General features: G+C 39.2%; 2 protein-coding genes and 2 gene segments (V, D, J or C); 1 reads left to right on the forward strand and 3 right to left on the reverse strand.

The window, feature by feature from the left end:
- Positions 1-242: 242 nt before the first annotated feature.
- LOC129434448 (histone H2B-like) lies at positions 243-653 on the reverse strand. The gene has a single exon (XM_055193388.2). The coding sequence runs from the start codon at positions 632-634 to the stop codon at positions 260-262; it is 375 nt and encodes a 124-aa protein (XP_055049363.2). The 5' UTR covers positions 635-653; the 3' UTR covers positions 243-259.
- Positions 654-1,508: 855 nt separating this feature from the next.
- Positions 1,509-1,820, reverse strand: LOC141364423 (histone H4). Its single transcript, XM_073869109.1, has one exon. It carries the CDS (start codon positions 1,818-1,820, stop codon positions 1,509-1,511), a length of 312 nt encoding a protein of 103 aa, XP_073725210.1.
- A 4,269-nt stretch (positions 1,821-6,089) lies between these two features.
- The window catches only part of LOC141364264 (Ig kappa chain V-III region MOPC 63-like), a 50,684-nt gene continuing 31,980 nt past the window's right edge, over positions 6,090-24,793 (forward strand). Inside the window, 2 exon segments of the V gene segment in view lie at positions 6,090-6,138; positions 6,242-6,540. Of these exon segments, the coding sequence occupies positions 6,090-6,138; positions 6,242-6,540 (348 nt within the window).
- LOC129434444 (Ig kappa-b4 chain C region-like) lies at positions 7,195-8,854 on the reverse strand. The segment is given in 3 exon segments: positions 7,195-7,593; positions 8,548-8,599; positions 8,843-8,854. Coding segments are annotated over 3 exon segments (387 nt in total).

The raw sequence follows: 24,793 nt of genomic DNA on the forward strand, positions 1-24,793 counted from the left end.
TTCAATTTTCACTCTCTTATTACCCCCGGGTCCAGTGGACCCGAACACCACATATGTAATATAAATGTGTAGGGGGTTGTACGGTGTACAGTCATTATAAAGTTGATTATTTTTATGTTCTTTATAGAAAATGAGCCAAGGCCAATGAATCTGAGGCTGAAACAACAATTAATTATATAATTTTTCTTTTGGTAAACATTAAAAACGGGTCCCACAGGCTCTTAAAAGAGCCTTTGTGGTGTTGAAAGCTTCAAAAGATTTATTTGGAGCTGGTGTACTTGGTGACGGCCTTTGTTCCCTCAGACACGGCGTGTTTGGCGAGTTCACCGGGCAGCAGGAGACGCACGGCGGTCTGGATCTCTCTCGATGTGATGGTGGAGCGCTTGTTGTAGTGAGCGAGACGAGAGGACTCACCGGCGATACGCTCGAAAATATCATTGACGAAAGAGTTCATGATCCCCATGGCCTTAGAGGAAATCCCGGTGTCAGGATGTACCTGCTTCAGGACCTTGTAGACGTAGATAGCATAACTCTCCTTCCTGGACCTCGTGCGCTTCTTACCGCCCTTTCCGGCGGCTTTAGTAACGGCCTTCTTGGACCCCTTCTTAGGCGCGGACTTTGCTGGCTCAGGCATGATCACTTCAGAAACAAAACCAAAGACTGAAGCACGTCACTTTTGTGAATGACTATTTATTTACTGTTCATGCTAATTTTCAAAGACCGCAGACTTAAAGTCTGATTGGATGTCTTCATTGGACAAGCAACACGAATGGATTTCATTGGAATGGCTGTAATCTTTGCGAGCAAATCACAGTCTCTAAAACTGTAACCCCACCCATGGCCTCATTTGAAGTGAATATCCTTTGTGCGTTTATGTGTGGTTTTACTTTCCCGCTCATTTTTTAAAATACAGTTTTTTTTAAGTATAATTGTTTGTTGGAAATAGAAAGCGCAAAATACTTTAAATATAAACGAAGTCACTGTTCGTTCTTCATTTTGCACGAAAGTGTTTATTTAACTATTACAAGCGAGATCTCTTACGTATGCGTATAAAGGCAACTAATAACTTACTAACACATTCTAAGATTAGACTCTACACAAGAGTGTTTCTTGCATAAATGATTTGTATCTGTGATTGTAAACAAAGACTGAGCACAACTGGGACAGACTAGGCATGATCAGTCGTTATGATCAAATTACATTAATAGTGTGTCCGAAAATTATTAGGAATCCGCAACTTTAGGGCAGTTTTTGGGAAGACTTTCGTTTTAGACTTAAACATATTTGTATTTAAGGAAAACCTACAAATGTGTATGCAACGGCGTATATTGAACGTTTGCATGCATTTTGCGCTCTTGTATTTTCTTGAAATACAATAAGCATGAGCACATAAATACACAGGCAATTAACCAGTACAGAAAGAAAAATACCGATCAGATGTGAACTCTTTATGTGATATGTGGGTGGCTCTAAAAAGAGCCGTTTGGGTTTGTGTGGAGTTTAAGCATTTAACCTCCGAAACCGTACAGAGTGCGACCCTGACGCTTCAGAGCATAGACGACATCCATGGCGGTGACGGTCTTTCTCTTGGCGTGTTCAGTGTAGGTGACGGCGTCACGAATAACGTTCTCCAAAAACACCTTCAACACACCGCGAGTCTCCTCATAGATCAGACCAGAAATACGCTTGACTCCACCACGACGAGCGAGACGACGAATGGCGGGTTTGGTGATTCCCTGGATGTTATCACGCAAAACCTTGCGATGACGCTTGGCGCCTCCTTTACCGAGTCCTTTACCGCCTTTGCCTCTTCCAGACATGATTTCAATCCGCAAATCAGAGTGTAAAAACAGCGGAGCGCTGAAACAAGACTTTCAAGTTGCCTACAGGACCTAGTGGAAACATGCATAAATGAAGGCGGTACTTTGTGACGCGTCACAGTAAAAGCACAGACCTGCCTACTTTTTTTTTTTTTAGCTTAAACTGAATTATAGTTTTAATTTATTATTAACTGTTGTGATTAGACAACTTTTAACCATTTATTTTAGAATAGTATATAGCAATTACATACAGCTGTGCTTGCGGAGTGATTTTTAATTGAAATGAGTGATGTGCATTCTTTTAATAAACCTAGTGCATAGTAGATGTCATTAAAATATCCGATTTTCTATTATTTTAGATTTAAAACATTAAATAAAAATTTCTAAGACAATTATGAAGCATGACAACACAATGCAAACTCACTCTCACTTCATTTACATCATTTACCTGAACAGACTTTTTCATTTCATTTATCACCATGTACGTGCATTCATTCACAGCCCCCTAAAGAAAATTTATGACAAAAAATGTTCTCCAACTTAACATTATAATCAAACAAAACATTAAATTATACAAAGTAGTGCTGTTGGTTAGTAGCCTCATTTTTAAGGTTTTAATTACACAGAATTTAATTACACATGATAAATGTATATATTTTATAAAATGTTATAAAACTGGGGGCCCCGATCGCGGCCCCCAGTTTGAAAACCACTGCGATAAGGTACAGTGTAACATATGGTTCAACCAACTCTGAGTTAAAACTTGAATTCTGAGTTGATTACTATGAGATGGAAAACTGAAATTAGTTAGTTTAAGTCGATTCTAAGTAGGTTGAATCTGAGTTAAGTGCGTACACAACCATTATGAAAAGACATTATCAATAGAGCACCGATATTACGATTCACCATGTCAACAGCACGTGACAAAGAGGACCTGTGGCCTTATGTACAAAGGCTTGCATTGAATCATACTAAAACATTACTTCACGAGTTCACATTTTCAAATAAGTCGGATAGATAAAATTTGTCAACATATTTGGTCATACACCAAACATAGTTTTCGTCACGTGACAACGATATTTAGTACATTTTCGTTGACAAAAGCAGACCTATTTATTGTCGTATTTAGTAATAACATACTACAACCTTGTGGCGAGAAGTGGATATGGCATGACATACAATGTAACAGTCCAATCCAGGGAGACAGGGGTAGCTGCAGCTTGGAGCAATGGGCGTGGCAAGAGGTAGGGGCGTGGTAAGAGGTTTCTCATTGGTCAAAGGAGCTTCCTCCTGGCAACTGCGTTGGCCAATCAGCCGTAACCATAATTATACGTCATTTCCTTTAGCTAAAAAGAAATCGTAATTTTCTTTTGAAGGAAAGAAGAAGATGGATATAATACATGTGCAATATAATTTGATGGTCTCTTTGCTTGACATCTTTTCAGTTTCTGGAATTATTTAATTGTTGTTGACAGATACAGTGAGAAAATTAATGACTGCATTTGCATCGAAGACATCCGAGTCGGCGATTTATGTCGATGTCCGTTTTGTGCTCTCAGTGTTGTTAGACCTTATGAATATCACAAGATACAAAGCCATTTGCAAAGCCACAGACTTTGCGCGGTTCGCCATGAAGGGGGTCACTGTGCGTTCTATTTAGATAGAGAGTTTGATGGCTTCTGTTCGAACGAATGAGTTTTGAACACAAAAACACAAGCCTTTGATGACAACTTCAATTGACGTTTCAAAAAATTTATTGTAAAAATGACTGAATAAATGTTTTTTGGATAAAATGGTGTTTGTTTTGCTTAATTGATTAATGTCACTAAAAAAAGTTTATTGAACCATTTTTACTTCATTTAATAATTATATGGTGAGTGTTTGATCAAACACGTATATGCCTTTATACAGCAAAAACATTTGCTGTACCATTTTTATAAAAAATAACATTACTTTTAGAGACATTTTTATCTTTAAAATAATAATTTGTTTTTAATGATTTTTTTATTTTATTATTTAGTTCAAATACAGACATTTCAAGTATAATGCAATAAAAAAAGATGAATACAAAGCATTGTATATAGCTCAAAATGTGTAAATCATAGAATAACAAGTATAAAATTAAAAATACAAATGAATACAAAAATAAAAGTTTATGAATCAAAGTAGTTATAGATATTTTCAAAAACTTTTTTGTGATCTCATGTTTGAAAGGGTTTCAAAGTATACTGCGAGGTCTTATGAAAGGTAATATAGGAGGGTTTCTTTTATTTGTGTATTATGCATATAAAACGTCGACAAAATAATTTAATTATATATATTTTTTTTTTTCAGAAAAATATGGGTTTTGGAAACAAAGTAAAATGTCATGAGGTAAATTCTAATACTGAGAATTTCTATTTTAGGAATATCTATTTTGAAGTCAGTCCAAAATGAAATACAAAAATAAATGTTTAATATCTTTAAGTGATTTTACAAAAAGTGCATTTATCACAAACATTATGAATGTTTTTTAATGATTGATCCTGAAAAAGTTGCGGTGGTGATGACGTCATGTAACCCGCGCCATACAGAAGGTTTCGAAGGTAACGTACTTTTGAATGTATTCTCAAATCATTAATATTATTTTTACAGTGAAAGAAATGTATTTTGTATGAAGTTTATGGCTCGCTTTTATGCGGATCAGGAAGCTTTCCGCGTCCAATTGAAAAGACCTTACGGCACGCCCCATTCCTCGTGGCACGCCCCATTTCTTTCCGACCTTATGGCACGCCCATTGCTCCAGCCTGCAGCTACCTCTACATGCATCCAGGCGGAAACAGAATTTATGCCTCAGAAATACGACGCGCGTGCACGCGACGTCAGCATTGCTATATCAAGTATCTTCTCTCTGTTCCATATCTGTGTAATGATCTGCCAGTTGCAACAAGATCTGATGATTCTGTAGCCGTATTTAAGAATTGGCTGAAAGAGGCCAGTGACTTCTGTTTTTGAGGGCGCATGATGCGAAGCTCCTCACAACATGAATGTAACCCGTCAGCTGTGTGGCTCGTCAGTTCAAAATATGTGTTCGCTGCATCATGTAAACTTACGGTATGTGCATTACGCTTGATGTCAAATTACAAGCCTACAGCAGATACTTCGAATTGGGTTTATGATAAAAGAGACGCTTTTTATCAATTCTCTGTGCTTGGATGCTTTCTTCCATTTAACAGGTTATAATAGCAACACGCATACAGTATTGCACATGTTATATACGAATTTTCTACTAGATGAGTGTGATAAATAAAAAAGTTAAATTGCAAAGTATTTTTAACAGATGAAGAGTAGATGTCAGTAGATATGAAAATAAACAGTTTTAGTCAGTTTAAAATAAAGTTTTAGTCAGGTGTTATTTGAAAGATCTGCTTAACTGAAGAGCAATGAAAATAATTTTGTGTGTTATTGTGTGTTATTGTATTGGAACCACAAGGTGGAGCTCGTGAACAAACATCAGACCTCAGAAGAAAACATTACATTAGTGAATGTAGATAAGAGAATGGATATCCAGGATTTGATTCTATATCAAAATATCTTTGACATTAACAGTAATACTGAAACCGAGTTGTTGATGTTACCCAAACGCTCATTTATGATAAACCTGTATGATCTTCAGTAGGCATGAGATAGGACTGATTGTTTTTAATCTACAAATGTTTGATCTGTGATAGAGGAGTTCAGTATGTGTGAGATCTGAAAGTGTGGCGTTAGGTGAAGGCTTGTGTCTCTGAAAACAAACATCTCAGACACACACAGGAGAGATCATCTAAAATCAGCATGGAATGAACAGCATAATATTGACAAAGATTTTTATTCAAAGTTTAATTTGTAATGCCTCTTTAATTAAGTTATGCAAAATTTAAATTATAACATTTGTATTAAGATTGTGTTTCAGCTGACAGATTTAAACGAATCACATTGTTTTAAATGTGGAATAAGATATGTTTTACAATGTGTAGAGTCTGTGGACTGTGTGCATATTTTCCTGCAAAGTTTTCTTGTAAATACTGTTTGAATTAAAATGCATGTTTAATACTCACTGTAGGAAGAGGTCACTGACTATGTTCAAAAGAAAAAGTCAAATGATGTAAATGAAGTGAGAGTGAGTTTGCATTGTGTTTTCATGCTTCAGTGATGTGTGAGTGTTTATAGCGCTGTGAGTTTAACACTTCATGACTGAGATCAGAACAGAACAGAATCTTCATCATCACACAAACCAAAAGAACAACAATGACTTTCATCATCATCTTCATCTGGACACTCACAGTCTTTACTCAAGGTTTGTGTTGTAACATTTTTATCATCATCATTAATTCATTGAAGAGTGAAATATTGATTTGTTTCAGTGTTGTCTTATATTTCATTCTTGTTGTTTCTTTCAGTGTGTAGAGGACAGTACACTCTTACTCAGAGTCCATCAATAACAGTTCAACCAGGACAACAAGTTCAAATAAACTGTAAAGTCAGCAGTGCAGTGGCTAATGGTAATTGGTTACACTGGTACTTACAGAAACCTGGAGAAACTCCTAAACTCCTTATAACATTTGCAACAACCCTCCAGTCAGGAACTCCATCAAGATTCAGTGGCAGCGGATCAAACACAGATTTCACTTTGACCATCAGTGGAGTTCAGACTGAAGATTCAGGAGATTATTACTGTCAGAGTTATCACAGTGGTGGTGTGTTGACACAGTGATAAAGAGTGATACAAAAACCTCTTTCAGTCAGACTTCACAGTGACTGAACTCATACACCTGACAGATACTGCAGATGATGATGCTGATATTTATTTCACTTACAGATAATTTATTTAAATGACAACTTTATAGATAATTATACATTTAATGGATTATTTATTTATTTTATTTTTTTGATAGTTGATAAATCATTATGGTTTTGTTTGTCTATTAATTTCAGTATTAAAACGGATGCAACATGGATGATTACTATTATTATTGTACAGTTGAATTCACAATATTAAAAAAACTGATGATAATCGCTCTTATAGAGAAACATCAGTCAGTATCATTCAGTCAACAGCTGAAACACAGATACTGAAGGAGTCACACGAGAATAACTATCAAACTAAACACACCAAACACTTCATGTTCAAGGTTCCTCATATTATTTGATTGACAGTTATGTAAATTTACTTCATCTGCAGGTGTTTTTATGCTTCATTGAGTCAGGTTTATTTATAAAATGTGAGCTTTTATATTCAAAACAGACAAAATGAGTCAAAGACATAAAGATACAATATGATTTTATTTGTTGAATTGTCACACAATCATGAGTGAATGAATAAAGCAGACATAGACTTGTGTTGTTTGTGAAAAGAGATGTGAGATGAGAGAGAGAAACACAGTTAGTCTGTTAGTCTTGATGTGAGACAGAGGAGAGAGTGAGTGGATCTACTGTGAACACTGATCTCTCCTCAATTCTCCAGTGACTTTATCACGCTGGTCTTTCTGTGTGAGCTCACAGCTGACTGAGATCACTGAGCTCCACTCCTGCTCAGAGAGAGTCAGACTGCTGCTCCAGCTGTACAGACCGTCCTTCTCCAGGAGAGCAACACTGCTGTACTGAGACCTGCTGTTGATCCCGTCCACCTTCCAGTTCAGACTCCAGTCTGAGGGGAAGCCCTTGTTGGCCACACACATCAGTGTTGCTGCTTGCTTTGTGGAAATCTCTTCACTGGACGGCGGCAGGACGATCACTTTAGGACGACTGATACCTGACAATCACATCAATAGTCAATAACTCACACAAGAAAGAAAATAACTCTATTCAAGTTAAACATTAAATAGCATAATAATAAACAATGAACAATTAAGTCTCATGTAGACTTTTGAGGTTTTTAATCACATGGCTGCATTATACAGCTAATATAACTTTTGTCGGTTTATGTGAAAGTTTGTACACAATATTTGACATTAAATCATTTAAATACTGTTTTTCAGCTTTAAAAATAGTTGTTCTTAAAATAAATAAAAAGCATATCATATATCATACTGTATAATATATTCATAATTTCAGTAAAATAATAGTAATGCTTTTTTTGTCTTTGTGTCTCTGTTACACATGTAATTGTTATAGTACTAACAGTAAATTATGCATAATTACATGCAACTAACCCTAAACCAAATCCCAATCCTACATGTTATTAATCATTATTATTCAGTACTTAAACGTATAATTACACTGTAACAGTGACACAGTAAAATAAAGTAAAAACTGAAAACTTAATAAAAATATATAAAATATAATTGTACAAAAAATATAATGTTGTACAGAAGATTGACATGTGCTTCTGTTACGCTTAACACTTATTAACTTACATTTAAGTTGTAGGTGAATATAAAATCACTATAAATTGTTAATAAGTAAATACATTTACATTTATTGTTACTCTATAGTGTTATAATATATAATATCATAACACACTAAATAATAAAATGGAGAGGTACTTTGTTAACAAAAGATTATGATTCTAAACAAAATAAGATTAGTTGTTGAAACAAATTTTGATGTGAAAACAAAATTTCGACAAATATTTTAATCCATCTTGTGTTTCATACCTGATGTATATATTTAGAAACAGTTATCTCATCTAGTTTCACAGTAAAACTTTAAACATTTTAAAACGGCAATCTACTGTATTAAAATTATTATTGTATTATTTACTTACTGCCAACATCCAGTCTGGTGCCGCTGCCGAAAGTGTACCACAGTGATACAAACTAATAGAGCGACTGTACAAAAACCTCTACACACTTGACTGAATACAAACTACAGCAGAATATACAACACTAACATCACACAACACAAACAAATATTGTGAAAATCTCTGAATGTTTTGAGTCTAAATAATAAACAGAAACCTTTTAAAGAATCTTTTTGTATGATTGTTATTGCTTAGTTAATGTTTTCACTCTGTATGAATTATTTACTTGTGTTGTGTGAACACTTTATAACTCTTCAACCTGCATACACATTCCTGCAAATTTAGATAAATTAATTTTGAATATTTTGAACATTTGTTTTTATTTTTATTCAAAACTAATAGTTATTTGTTATTTATATAGAATTGTATTTTTCAGAATATTTTAGCATGCAATTCCACATTGAATAATGATAGTGTATTAGTCTGTATGAGCAGAAGTTTCCTGTCGTCTTCTTTGCATTGTGTTGTCATGCTTCAGTGATGTGTGAGTGTTTATAGTGCTGTGAGTTTAACACTTCATGACTGAGATCAGAACAGAACAGAATCTTCATCATCACACAAACCAAAAGAACAACAATGACTTTCATCATCATCTTCATCTGGACACTTTTTATCCAAGGTATAGTTTTTTAATGTTAAACTATTGAAAGTGTAATGTAAAGTTAATGTTACACTGTTTTTAACTCCAACAGGTGTCAGTGGACAGATAACTGTGACTCAAACTCCCGCTGTTAAAACTGTTCAGACTGGTGAATCTGTCACTATAAACTGCAAAACAAATACACAAGTAAGAGACGCTTGTCCTGGTCCATATACTTGTATGGCATGGTACCTGCAGAAACCTGGAGAAGCTCCTAAACTCTTGATTTATGCTGCAAGTCAAAGACTCTCAAACACTCCATCAAGATTCAGTGGCAGCGGATCAAGAACAGATTTCACTTTGACCATCAGTGGAGTTCAGACTGAAGATTCAGGAGATTATTACTGTCAGAGTTTACACTATATCAGTAGCAATGTGTTGACACAGTGATAAAGAGTGATACAAAAACCTCTTTCAGTCAGACTGCACTCATACACCTGACAGAAACTGCAGATGATCATACAACACAATAACACACAACACTGAACACAGAAATAACACAACATCATCTTATGATCAACAGAAATCATGCTAAGGTTTATACAGGTATGTATTTTTGATCAAATAAACACAGATTATTTTAACATCCATCTGTTCATACTGCTTTTTCATCAAACCATATGCAGACTCCTCAACTACAAATGAGGATAAAAGAGAGACATATTTTCACAAAATCGGTTTATTCCAGAAAACCTTTATACTTTGTTATGAATTGGCTAGCACAATATATTAGAAAAATGTTAAATGTTTATGAGAATTATAAAATTATATGTAAATAACTTCATAACTGACTAATGCCTTCATTTAGCAGAAGTGAAACCGGTTTGTTTCAGTTCAGATGATTTAACAATCAAACAGTGACACTGAGAGTGTGAAGTGAAAAACACATTTACATTGTCAGGATGAAGAGACTCAGAATAGATCAGCTCTGTCTCCAGAGATCATCTTCACATCACAAGAGATGGATTTTACATTTACTGCTACATGAACCTTTTCATCAACTATTAAAACTATATATATATGTCATTTTCTCTATGATGACTGAAGACGTTTTCAGAAGATTTATTGACTGTTTCACCAAACACAGCACATTGACAGATGTAACGGTGATATGACACCTGAGCTTTTTTTCAGTATTGAGTCTTAAATGACTAAATGTGCTGCATGTGTGAACTATGTGTTCTTGTAGCTCAACTGGTAAAGCATTGTGAGCAGCCCAGAAGGTCATGAGTTCAATTTCCAAGGAACACAAATACTGATAATATGAATATCTTGAACACAAGTCAATTTGTATAAAAGCATCAGATGAATGCATAATTGTAAACTATCATTAATCACATTTCCATTATTGGGCCAGTGTGAGCCAAGGCCCTAAACTGGGCCGGGCGCCACCAAGAGCCTCCAGGTATGAGGCAAAATCAAGATGCATTACTGTCAGGTCATTTGTACGGCAACGCTGACATAAACCACACCTTCACTGAATCCAACATCACACAACCACGGTCATTTCACTGAGAAGAAGAACGCTTAATCCAGCTGTGCAGGAAACAAAGCGAATGCAACATTGGATTTGAAAACCAAAAGAACAATGAAACAGGAACTGTCATGTGGATGAGACTGGCACAGAGTTACAGCTGACTCAATCCACTACAACTACTCCATCTGGAGATTTAAGGCAGCAGAATGTGCTTTAGATCCTGCCCATAAGTTTGGGGGTGAAACCTTGAGGCCCTGATCTGTTAACACAACTCTTGACAGGAGTGGGAGACAAATTGTGGTCCCCTATTAGAGGCCATCTGTCTTTATGACTGAGTAAAGTTTATGGAGGAGAATAAACATTTAATGACAATTATAATTTATTTTTCACTCACTTTATTAAGATACAAAGAGAAAATATGGGAAATATGTACACAAAATGTAAAAATAACAAAAAATACTTCACGCAAAAGTCAATACTGTTATCTCTCTTGGCACTAAACACCTTTTTAACTCTTCTGGGGAGATTGAAGTTCTGAAATCATTAGATTAGAAGTAGAAATTACTCTTTTATTTATGTTTAAGAAATCCTGTGCTTCTAAGTGTAAAAGTATAGTCCAGTTTTTACACATATGCAAGGGTCTGTGTACAATGCATGTAATGCAGTTTTCGTCATTAAAAGAGTGTGTGTACTGTCCCTGCAGTAAGCCTACGATGGCCCTTATGGGCCCACTTAGGGCTAGTCTAAGGGCCCCGCGCAGGTTTGCTCATTGGCAAAACGTTGGCCCTTAAGCGCTGGCCCTGCACGGGCAGCCCTCATTTAGCCCCCAGAACAGATTTATTAATATAGTTTCCCCCCTCATCAGAAGCATCCTTTGCTGTTTATAATGAAATACTAAAGTTGATAGTGCGCACATAAACATTAACCACTGCACAACGTAGATGCACAGACATCAAGAATCAGAGTATGAATCTCAACAATGGTGACAAAGAAAATGGTAAAAAATGTCATTATTTATTCATGCCGCGGTGCATTCTGGGAGTCCTGGATGAGATTTGTAGTTTGTTGATACACAGCATGCATTGCAGCATTAACCTTTTCATTTTATTGTCACCATTGTTGTGATTCATACTCTGATTCTTGATATTTGTGTGTCTACATTTTAGAGCGGTTCATTTTAAGTGTCAGTGTTTCAAAATTCTTCAGAAAGACAAACTGCTATGAGAGAGCTGGATCTCATACTATAGAATCACATTGTCAGAGAAAGATCCTTCTGATAAGTGTGCAAACAATAAATTAATACATAAGTTTTTAAATGATGATGTTTAGACTTTATTTACTGAACTGACCACCACCAAAGGATCTCATGCTGCCATAACAAACATGTCTTAAACACACAAAGTTATAGCAGTCAAAAGACTGAACAATGTAAGAGTCAAGAGTCATAGAAGAGTCTAAATCAAACACTGATCACAATAATGGTGACTTTAAATGAAACAAAATCTCAACCTTAAGTAAGAAAATGACTCTACAAGTAAGATGTAAAAATGCAATTTTAGGTTTCAGACAGAGATGTTGAGAAAGAGGATAACAGAGCTTTTAATTCTGCTTCATTGTTACTTTTTAACACTCTGTAAGATTGGGACAATATATACATCCAGCAGTGTTCATTTAACTCTGGGGATTTTTCTGTATGAGGGCTTCCTGGTGGGTAAGTGAGGGCTGCCCATGCAGGGCCAGCGCTAAGGGGCCAACGTTTCGCCAGTGAGCAAACCTGTGCGGGGCCCTTAGGCTATGCCCATACAGGGCCATCGTAGGCTTACTTGCAGGGGTACTCGCAATGCTTGATTTTTTTTAAACCTTGGGTACATTGTACGTGTATGTCACGCGGAGATGCAGGGCATTTTGTCGCAATGCATATGCGTAGAATGCCTGTGTACATGTGCGATAAAAAAAATACACTTTGCAAGGCTGTGCTTTTGATCAGTGGTTCTCAACTCCAGTCCTCGGGACCCACTGCTCTGCACATTTTGGATATCTCTTATATCTGACACACTGGCTGTGTCCCAATTCAAAGGCTGCGACCTTCTAAGGACGTATTTTAAGACCGATTGCATCACAGCAGCGCGACTTGAGGCTGGTAAGGACGTCCCAATTCAAAGGATGCTTAGAATGAAGCCTCAAAATGCGTCCTCATTTCTCCGCGATGTTAAGGATAGAACGAATGGATCCTTAACAGCCGAGGATATCCAAAGATTCATTGCGCCCCTGCAACGGCTGCATATAACGGCTGGATATTCTAAAATAAACAATTAAAACCTTCATTAAATAAAAGTGTGTATTTATCAAAAAAAAGTTTGTCACTGTTTTAGTATTATAAGTTATGTTTTGTATTAATATTATTATTTTTATGTTGCATATATTTCTAAGGTTGATTAATTTATATATACTGTTGAATAGTTTAACGTGTCATATTTTCTAAACTAAATGAATATTTTTCTGATTTCATATTTATTTTAATAAGTCAGAAACGTTTCCGCTATGTCCTGCTGACAGGCGCGTGCAGCAGGTGACGCCAATTATGGGTCATCCAAAGGTTAGACCGTCTCATTTAAGGCTGCCACCTTGAAAGACCGAGTGCTCATCTTTAAGGTCCCATGCTTTTAAGGTCGCAGCCCCTGAATTGGGACACAGCTGCTCAGTTCAGTTCATGGAATCTATCCTAACATGCTGATGATCTGAATCACGTGTGTTAAATAAGGGAGACATGCACAATATGCAGAATAGCGGGTCCCGAGGACTGGAGTTGAGAACCACTGCTTTTGACTATACATCCAGTTTAAGAGTCATTCTATTCTAAGATTTTATTTAGTATTTTTGTCTAGTTTTAAGCCCCAATAGTATTTTACTGACTCTATTTAAGATAAAATATTTAGGGTTTTTTGCTGACAAATTAAAAAACTCATATAAAGTGTTGACAAATTGCCTTAACCTGTTAGCCCTCATTCCATTTTCCGAACCCCCCCACAAAAACTGTCATAGCCAAACTAAAATAGATACAGTTTATGAAGTCTTTGCACTAAAAGCATAAGTTTGGTCTCATTTGAAAGCAGACACTTGGAAGTTTATTAAGAGGTGAAAATTAGTTACTGTCATAATGAAAAAAGTTGTTATAGAGAGCTTAAATTATACTTTTTTATAAACTCCACCAAACATGTATGTAATATTGTTATGAAAATCTAAATGAAATTGGCCTTGGAGCAATCTAGAAATGCTCTGCAGATAAAGCCACAGGTCTGACCATGTTCTGTTTTAAATCTGAAGATGATACCTCTAAAACTCTGTATTTTATGAAATGTTTTTTAGACCCATGTCATGTAAATTTATTTAGAGAAAACAGCAAAAATGCTAAGCTAATGTTTGTTTATTTATATCTCACAACATCCTTTCAGTTTATTGTCCTATTGCTCCGTGTTTTAAACAGACTCATTAAATAAGCATCCGGATGAGTCATTAACAACTTTTAATCCGGGATATGGCTGTCTAAATGTTTATTTTATTATTATAAACAATATAATAATTGCTCATAATTTCTATTTAGTGTTTTATTTCCTCCTTTTGTCTCAATTCACTTTCTTTTTATTAAAGTCCTTTCTTACAAAAAGAAACTTACCTTAAAGAAGCTTTACCAGTCAAAATAATTCCTAGAACCACATATCTCATATCTCCAGACAGCAGATGTTTACAGAACAGCTAGTACGTTAGCTTAGCATACCATCAAAACACTACAAATAAAAGCATTTATAATAAAACTCACATTATAACATCAAAAGTCGAGTGCTTAAACAATCATGCGTGATCTGATGTGGCTTTGGATCATAAAATAAGACCGAAAATAAAAATTTTATGTTATTTATGCTGTAAGCTTAGCATAGCATTATAATATACAGTACTGTTATAAAAATAATAGACATAGCGTTAAAAATACAGACAAACCATATATAATCTTAATCGTGTTTATTGTCTCCATGGTTTTAAAACATCAAAACATCTTTATTTACATGTTATTATAAAAACAGCGATCGCTCATTGCAGGTCACTGTTCAAGTTCACGTCTGACTGACAGCTGCTGCTGAGCTCTGACGTCTGATTATTTCTATGAAAGTTTATGAAAGAGTTTCAGACTTTAGCGCCCTCCGGCTTCACGTATGAATGAAACAAACTGAGTGTGAATGACTGCAGACTCCAGCTGGCTCATATCGCCATTTTTGCAATAAAAATGGGTGAAATATTAGCCCCACTGCAGAAATTTGAAGTAAAGATATAAAATTGAAGTAATATTTCTCCAAATATGCATACTTTGAATTAAAAGCCCCGATAGATGTTGTTTTATCGAGTGCTTTCATGACGATCACGGAGGAGTATTTTTATCAATGAGTGCGGCTGAGGGTTATATTTCAAATTTTAAGGTATGTACCGTTTTTCATTTTCATAACGCCTGACAAAAATGAAGAAATTACTGTTACTAGGATTCTCAGATTAAAATAAAGGTCAAAAACTAAATCTTAAATCAAAACACTTTTTAATGATGTATAGTTGTTTAATGTAAGTACATTTAAACTAACAGTAATTTAAATTATGTAAATAAATAGCAGTACATCCACGCCCTCGCGCAGGTTAGCCTATCAGGTTTTTAACTCTTCTTCTGCATCAAGGATGTGTTTTCAAAACTGAATCATTCACATGAACACCTTGCTGTCTTGTTTAGTTGTTTAGTTCGTCAAAACTCGTAAGACCTCCGTTCATCTTCAGAACACAGTTTAAGATGTTTTAGTGTATGTTTCATGTCAAGCACAGAGATAATCTGTGTTCAAACGCTTTTCATAAACGCGCGTGTGAGCGCTTATAAGTGTGTGTCCATTTGAGTATGTGTATGCAGCTTTATGTGGTCAAAGGGTTTACACCGAAACACATGCAAATGATAAACTTTGTATATAAATAGTTAAATATTTCTGAAAGATGCCTATTAGCAATTATTATAAAAAATATTATTACAATTTATGTATGATTTCTTCTGCTTTTCCACAAAAATATTTTGTGTGTTTTCTGGCTGGGTGGCCGAGCTGTCAATCTGAGTGGGCCAGGGCCACCCTGACCCTTATGATGCCTCACCACTGATATAAATATGCATGCATAAAACAGTGAACAGACCAGTGCACCCATACAGTGCTGGAATAGCAAGTGTACAATAAATATTTTTGTACTTAGAAATACAATATGCTAGATTATAATATAAACTAATATTATAAATGCAGAATACATTGCACAATGGGTTGAGTCAAATATGGAAAAGGTTATTTCACATTGCACAAATTAATAACATATAATTAGTCATTAATCAATATCACCACGTGAATATCAGGAGAATATCATTAGGTTAAACATTTCAAAAAACAAGTGTGTGCTGCGTGTCAGTCTAAAGTTATTTTACATGAACGAGAATGTATACACACAGTCGAATGCACAGCCTTGCAAAGTATAGTTTATTTGACTTGTACATCTACACAGATGTTTAACCCATGTGCATTGTAAAAAAAATGCAGTGCATCACCTGAGGTACATACTTCATTCTCCTGTAGGGACATACGCCACCTAACCAGCAGTGCGTGTACAGTAGGCTCACACTCTTCTGATGATGAAAATTCCATCACGTGCACTGTACGCATAGCCTTGTGTACATGTAAAAAGTCAACCATACTTTGGCCTTAAGGCAAGCGTAGACGGTGTGATTTTTGTTAACGTACGAGCTTGCAGACTTTTTTTTCTCTCAGGAGCAAATCATTGACATTAATGCATCAGGTAGGTGACACAAGGTGCAATCAAGTGCTTTAATTAACTTAAAGCAACACTATGTAGTTTCCATGTAAAAATGACTTACAGCTCCCCCATGTGGTTGAAAAGCGCAACAGTGCCTGGTATCAGACACTCTTCTGCAGGTAGGGGGAGGGGCGGGGCTGTGTTGCCGACCCTCCAGCGCCACTTTCAGAGTGTGCTTGTAGCAGCTAGGAGGCTGCTCAGGTTGCAGCAACAGTACAATTTGTCCAATTAAAAGTTGTTCTATCACTGAAATAATTTTAGAGACATTATTTAACTCTTTCACCGCCATTGACGAGATATCTCGTCAATTAAGAAAAAACGCTTACCCGCCAATGACGAGATTTTCCGTCTTTCCGCAATACCGCTATTATCCACCAGGTGGCGCCCTTCCGCAACTTTTTAAACCCGGAAGTATTGCCCTATGGCAAGCTGCTGCATGTCCGTGTCTGTTTTAAAGATCGCTCTGAATGGGATCTCTATGAAAAGTCCGTCACACCAATGGAATTATCTCTGCTTTTTGCTCACAAGGTGGTGTTGTTGCAGAAACCTACCCATATTCAAAAGCTGATTACAAAAGAACCAATAAAGGTAGGATGAAACTTTTTTTTTTGTTTGTTTGAAAGCAGAGGGTCTGTTCTTTCATTTGTTATATTGTATGTTTATATATTTAAAGAAGAACATTTTCTGGAAGGCATTAAACTTTGGTGAAAATCATGAAAAACGCTGGCGCTGGCTGGCAACTTTTTTAAAAATGCTGGCGGTGAAAGAGTTAAAGGTAAAAAACCTACATAGTGTTGCTTTAAAAAAAATATTTGCCATTACTTTAGCTACAGGGCTGTTTAAAAGTGCTGTGAGCACTTTACATATGTGTGTTATTATATAGTTCTACTACTAGAGTAAGCAATACAGATACTGAAAAACAAAAAATATACAGCAAGTATATACGTATATATAGCAGGAAGTTTTTCTGTAAAGAAACACAGAATGCTTCACTTTTGATTTGTTTCATTTTATTTGCCACAACATTGTTTTTGTTTGTTTAAATCATTTTATGTTATACAGTTAATTTTATACAGTTCTATTCAGATTCACTTGTTCAAAATGTTTGACATTTTAAAGTGTTTGTACAATGTTTTATAGTTGCTAGCAACAAAATTAAACATTGACAGTGAAGTGTTTTCAGTTCCCTTTCAATACGGTTCACTTCGCATTGCGTCAGTTAGCTGAGAAGAAGAAGCCTTACCTCGCCGTCAACAAAAGCCCTGCAGCGGAGTCCAGGCCTAGCGTCTTCCCTGCCCTTTCCGGCTGAGAACCGAAGACAGCAGAATCCAGGTCTAGCGTCTTCCCCTGCCGCTTTCCGGCCGAGAACCGAAGATAGCCTTCGCTTGCTGTGGTACGAGCCCTGTGCAGCGGACACATGTCTGACGAGGTCTCCCCTGCGGCCGCCCGGTAAGATCAATATTTTTAATATAAAGCTGTAAGCTAAAAGAGCAGGCGCTGTTGTAATAGCGTCCAGCACAGCGGCTTGAGTGAGCCTCCCTGCTATGAATTTCCCCGAGCACGTCACCGGTCTGACACCTCCCAAGCCGGGACCGCGCTTATATGCTTCGGTTGTCTTATCCATGTTTTGTGCTCCCCCTGCTGTTCCTCTCTCCCCGGGATGAACACACGGCGAGCCATGAGACTAGATGGATGCATAGACCTGCACACACGGACTAACCTCCCTGTGTTCTGTCACATCGCAACCGTTCATGCTTACAGAGTCCCTTCGCTCTTCTTACATTCAGTGGCGAGATCTCTGACACGTATATGAATCCCCCGAGTGCATCGGGTGATACCATTTATATGACGCATGGCTGTTCTGTCTGTGTTGCTGCTCCCCTCTGCCGTTCCTCTCTTGTTGAGATGAACAAGCGGGGAACCGTAAAACATAGAAAGATGCATACGACAAACACGGGCGGATCTGCCCCTGTTCCCTGTCATAGCACAGCCACTCGTGCTTCACGCTCGCGGAGTCCCTCGCTCCTTTCCCCGCAGTGGTGAGGTCTCTTAACGGTGTAGTTAGCACGCGGTCTTATGGCTCGCTGCCTCTAAATGCAGCTGTCTAGTGTTCAACGATTACAGAGCTTCATGCCCCTCCCCTCCTGGAGCGGCACAATCTCATTCGTCTGCTCGATAGGGCGGATTCGCCGCTATTGGAGCATCAAGAACACTCATTATAAGAGCTAACCGGCTCACTATTCGTCTATACAGAGCTTCATGCCCCTCCCCCCTGGAGCGGCGCGATCTCATTCGTCTGCTCGATAAGGCGGACACGCCTCTATTTGAGCGCTAAAACACTTATTATAGAGCTTAACCGGCCTGAGTCTATCTCACTTCGGAAAGCTCACTACTAGTCTGCCCGGTCATTTCTCTCTGGTTTAGACGGAATCAGAGGCAGAACGAATTTGTTTAACATACTGAGGCCCGAATACCTCCCTTTATTCAGTCCCATCCTATATCAGTGCGCTGAATATTGGTACATTCTTATATACCTGGTTTTTCTGCCCTTTTTAATAAACGGCAAAACCGCGGGCCTCACGGCAGACTTCCTCTCTGCGATGGGTTCAGTCTGACATTAACCCACCTAGACATACTGCTCTGCTCCGTGAGCCGTTCGGGTCACCGTCACTACTGAGGCTCGTGCACCTGAACGGCCGAGCTCTGGTCTTCGCAGCACAGCTGCGTCGACATAGAACTGTCTGGGGGAAGAGGGGTTAAGTCGCGCCTCGGCTGGACTGCCCTGAAATGTTTTCTGTGTGCTGTTTATCCAAAACATACTGTGTAATACTGTTGGTTATGAGACCTCACTATAGTGGCGAACGGTATTGAATTCCTCTAAAAAGAGTAATTTCCGTGCTTACTATACTGTGTATTGACACCCCACGGTTGTACGGTGTCTCTAAACACTTTCTCGCCTTACTGACAAGCAATCAGTAATACGCACACACGGCCCGCTGTCCATAATTCTATCGACGCTTGCCGAAAAAACCCCGGTTTGGCCATATACTGTGTATTGACACCCCACGGCTGTACGGTGTCTCTAACACCTTTCTGCCAAATTCGCTCGCAGCCCACCTCAGTTTCTCCGCTACGATGCTGACGGCGCAAACGAGCACGGTCTTACGGCTGTCATTCTCTCTTCCTAGAAAGACGGCAGCCTCAGACTTTTGCATGGCTCCAAGCATTTGAATCGCGCCCTCTCCGGACGGCTACTCAAAGGCTTACAGCCAAGCGGTTTATGACGTTTTTCGGCCATACAGCTGATTTATATCACACCAATACTCCGAGATATTAAGGGTAATATCAACCTGAAGTGAGCTTGCTGTCCGCCACAATAAGTTTCAAAGCTCAAAGCGCGCGCACAGACAGACGCGCGGCATCTCGTTTAAGACGGGCTCACGTACCCCTCTAACGAGCCTCAGAAAGCTGAATATCATGGCATTCTGTTCATAAGTCCACTTCAGTTTGACTAAGCAAAGGTCCCGCCCCGAGCTGACGGCCGGGAAGCTCATGCTTAAGTTACACACAGCTGCATGAAGTGCTACCATTACGAGATCGCCAGCATCTGCTGTGGGTTGAACACGCTTTACGACGGCAATCAGCCTTCGGCGCGTGGAACCCCGTTTGTCTCATATCAATCACCTTGTACTGTACATACGGTCCATTGAGGGGATGATTTTAGCACTGCAGCACTCTCGACCATGTTATTGTGATAATGCGGTCGGGCAAACTACGGTGGTTTCATTATTTACCGAACCAGACTGAGATCTCGCCCCCTGTACAAGCTGGCGAGTCATCTCCTTTATAAACTCATTGCATCGCTTTATAAGCTATGTTCAATCAGAGTGATACGCATCTCGTGCTTAAACTACCAAGATGCAGACATAATAACCCGTTACGATGGGCGTGCGGAGATTGCATCCGTGGGACACGACCTACATTACGTGCCTTATAACACGTTAACACGAGCTGCTAGGACCCCTTTCGCGAGGCGTCCTTATGCAAAGTCTGATCTATTCTGTCTAGTGACAGCGAGAGTCTTCCCCCCGCGAATTGTAGGTGGAACAGCTTTCTCCTCACTACAGAGGCTCGTGCACGGCGGCTTTCTCCCCCTGCGTATATATATATATATGGCGGTGATAACAGCGAACCACGCTTTTATGACCGACCATTCACTTTATTCATAAGTCTGTCATTTCTCAGATGCGGACGGTGCCCGAGGCGCAGCGCTCTGGAACTGTCCAAGGTCCTGTATGACAGATACGTCTGACGTACATCAGACGATCAGCTGTTCATCGGCGTCACAGATCACTCACTAGCGCACCTGTCAATACAGGTTATTTATGGATCATTGACGTTATCACCTCCCGTGACAATGAAGTCTACTCCATGTATGGATTAGATCCTCGGGCATGGTCTTAGAAGTTTCTCATTTGACATTTGTGACCCGGCCGGCTGGTCCCCGCCGTCCACGTTGTCAGTTTACAGCTTCGACATCCCTGCTTCGCGCACTACTGAGGTTTGTTGCATTAAAGGTGCGCCGCGTAAGCTCACCTGTATGCACGATATGGGTTCAATTATATGCGTCCACCGTGCGCTTAGAGAAGCTCACATATGCACGCTATAACATTTCGGTATACACTAAAGATGCGCTCGGAAAAGCTCATCTGTATACACGGCTGTGACACATACATACATTGTTGTTCATCTGTGTACGTTCACGGTGCGTTGAGTGCCCACCGTATGTTCATCAATCATATCTGTACAAATTCACGGCGCGTTCTGTGCATTGATTTATCTATACGCATTCACGGTGCACTGAAGGGTTCACCCGTGTGCGCACAACTTATTATCAGAACACATGACGGCGCGCTTGAGAATCTTGCCGGCCTGTGCATTATAACGCTCTGATTCATCTATATGCATTCATGATGTATTCAAGTGTTCACCTGTGCCCGTGCAATTTATAGTCAATACACATTTATGGCGCGCTTGGACAGCTCACAGATCTGTGCACTATAATACTACCTATATGCATCCCAATGCGCTCGAGGGCGCACCTGGGTTCACACTATTGTGGTATCTGTATAATCCCACGCTACGAACCGTTCTGCCGCATATTATAGTCAGATCGGCCGTTCGTGAGCTTCGCAGATCACTCACTATGTATGTCTGTTGCTTACAGTGGTTATTTAGATGGATCGTTGAAACTATCGCACTGGCTCACGCCCCTCTATGAGCTATGTCCTATATAGAGCCCACTCTGTGAGAGTTTGGCTTTTTCATGGACTTGGTCTACAGGGGTATCTATATTTGATATCTGCTACACGGCCGGCTGGTCTTCGCCGTCTACGTTGTCAGATTGTACAGCTTAGAAGTCCCTGCCCTACGAGCGCAGGTTCTCTCGGCTCAATCATGCACGCTCATGCGTTTTATGTGTACACCACGGTGCGCTCAGCGAGCTCACCAACGTGACTCTGAATTTACTTATCTCGCACACCCGCGGCGCGCTCAGTATCTCGCCGTCTTGTGCTATGTTATGTGCCCCCGGTGCGTTTAAAACCACACCGTGTGCGCGTCAACATTTTATATGGTGCTTACACATTGCTTTAAAGCTGTGAATATGCCGGGTATAGGGCCACACGCAGTGTCTCTCCGGTAAGGCACTTCTGTACGTTGTGTATGCACGGCGTGATGGGATTACGTTCCCCCATAGCGTCAGCTAACTGACGCAATGCGAAGTGAACCGTATTGAAAGGGAACGCTTAGGTTACTCACGTAACCCACCAAACATGGAACGTCTGGGAGACATTCAGATCATGTCTGTATAACGTCCGTTAGTTCAGACCCACTCTTAAACGTCTGCTGAACGTGCAATAGAGGGTCAGTGTCTGGACGTCACTCTTGCACCCTTTTTAGATGTCTGTGAACGTGCCAAAAAGGTTCAATGTATGAACGTCAGACTACCACCCCTTATGGATGTCTGTGGACGTGCAAAACAGGGTCAGTATCTGGACGTCACTCTTGCACCCCTCTTGGATGTCTGTGGACGTGCCAAAAAGGTTCAGTGTATGAACGTCAGACTTCCACCCCTTATGGATGTCTGTGGACGTGCAAAACAGGGTCAGTATCTGGACGTCACTCTTGCACCCTTCTTGGATGTCTGTGGACGTGCCAGAAGGGTTGGGTGTATGATTGTCTGTTTGGTTCACACTGTGGGCGTCTGTGGACGTGCATTACAGGTTTAGCGTATGAACGTCAGACTACGACTCCTTATGGATGTCTGTGAACGTGCAAAACAGGGTCAGTATCTGGACGTCACTCTTGCACCCTTCTTGGATGTCTGTGGACGTGCCAGAAAGGTTGGGTGTATGATTGTCTGTTTGGTTCACACTGTGGGCGTCTGTGGACGTGCAGTACAGGTTTAGCGTATGAACGTCAGACTACGACCCCTTATGGATGTCTGTGGACGTGCAAAACAGGGTCAGTATCTGGACATCACTCTTGCACCCTTCTTGGATGTCTGTGGACGTGCCAGAAAGGTTGGGTGTATGATTGTCTGTTTGGTTCACACTGTGGGGGTCTGTGGACGTACAGTACAGGTTTAGCTTATGAACGTCAGATTACGACCCCTTATGGATGTCTGTGGACGTGCAAAACATAGCCAGTATCTGGACGTCACTCTTGCACCCTTCTTGAATGTCTGTGGACGTGCCAAAAAGGTTCAGTGTATGAACGTCAGACTATGACTCCTTATGGATGTCTGTGGACGTGCAAAACAGGTTCAGTATCTGGACGTCACTCTTGCACCCTTCTTGGATGTCTGTGGACGTGCCAAAAAGGTTCAGTGTATGAACGTCAGACTATGGCTCCTTATGGATGTCTGTGGACGTGCAAAACAGGGTCAGTATCTGGACGTCACTCTTGCACCCTTCTTGAATGTCTGTGGACGTGCCAAAAAGGTTCAGTGTATGAACGTCAGACTACGACCCCTTATGGATGTCTGTGGACGTGTAAAACAGGGTCAGTGTCTGGACGTCACTCTTGCACTCCTCTTGGATGTCTGTGAACGTACCAAAAAGGTTCAGTGTATGAACTTCAGACTATGACTCCTTATGGATGTCTGTGGACGTGCAAAACAGGGTCAGTATCTGGACGTCACTCTTGCACCCTTCTTGAATGTCTGTGGACGTGCCAAAAAGGTTCAGTGTATGATCGTCAGACTATGGCTCCTTATGGATGTCTGTGGACGTGCAAAAAAGGGTCAGTATCTGGACGTCACTCTTGCACCCTTCTTGAATGTCTGTGGACGTGCCAAAAAGGTTCAGTGTATGAACGTCAGACTACGACCCCTTATGGATGTCTGTGGACGTGTAAAACAGGGTCAGTGTCTGGACGTCACTCTTGCACCCCTCTTGGATGTCTGTGAACGTACCAAAAAGGTTCAGTGTATGAACGTCAGACTATGACTCCTAATGGATGTCTGTGGACGTACAAAACAGGGTCAGTGTCTGGAAGTCACTCTTGAACCCCTTTTGGATGTCAGTGAACGTACCAAAAAGGTTCAATGTATAAACGTCAGACTATGACCCCTTATGGATGTCTGTGGATGTGCAAACCCACATGGAAAGAACCTATATGAGGATATATGCACATATATGAAACCTGCAGCTTATATGCACATACAGTATATGCTGCATATTGGCAGAATTGAGGTGCATATATGTGCATATACGGGCCATATTGGTCTCATGTATTGCTTATAAATATCCACATATAAGCCCTATACATACAAGATATGTCTCCTATATTGCTCATAGCAGGATCTGTTCATTTTGTAGCTAATACCTCACATTGGCATCTGTCATACATGTCATATTCAAAACAAAAAATTAATATTTATATGAAAAATGTATTTTCGCACACTTCAGTAAAATGAGAATAACTTTTAAATGCGACATGCTAAAGAGATCATTCTTTTTTTGTTTGTTTACTGTCTGCTGCAGCTAACAACCAGAACTGTCTGCAGTCTGCTAGAGCACCCAGAACCAGAGTTATACACTATCAAATACAGTATTTACAACATAAAAAAAGAAAATTTGGTGTTTTATCACATGAAAAACCACATAAATAACAATATTTGTCACAAAAAGCAGCTTTTTATGTAACTTCAA

This window comes from Misgurnus anguillicaudatus, chromosome 6 (genome assembly GCF_027580225.2).
Source record: "Misgurnus anguillicaudatus chromosome 6, ASM2758022v2, whole genome shotgun sequence".
Taxonomy (NCBI): Eukaryota; Metazoa; Chordata; class Actinopteri; order Cypriniformes; family Cobitidae; genus Misgurnus; species Misgurnus anguillicaudatus.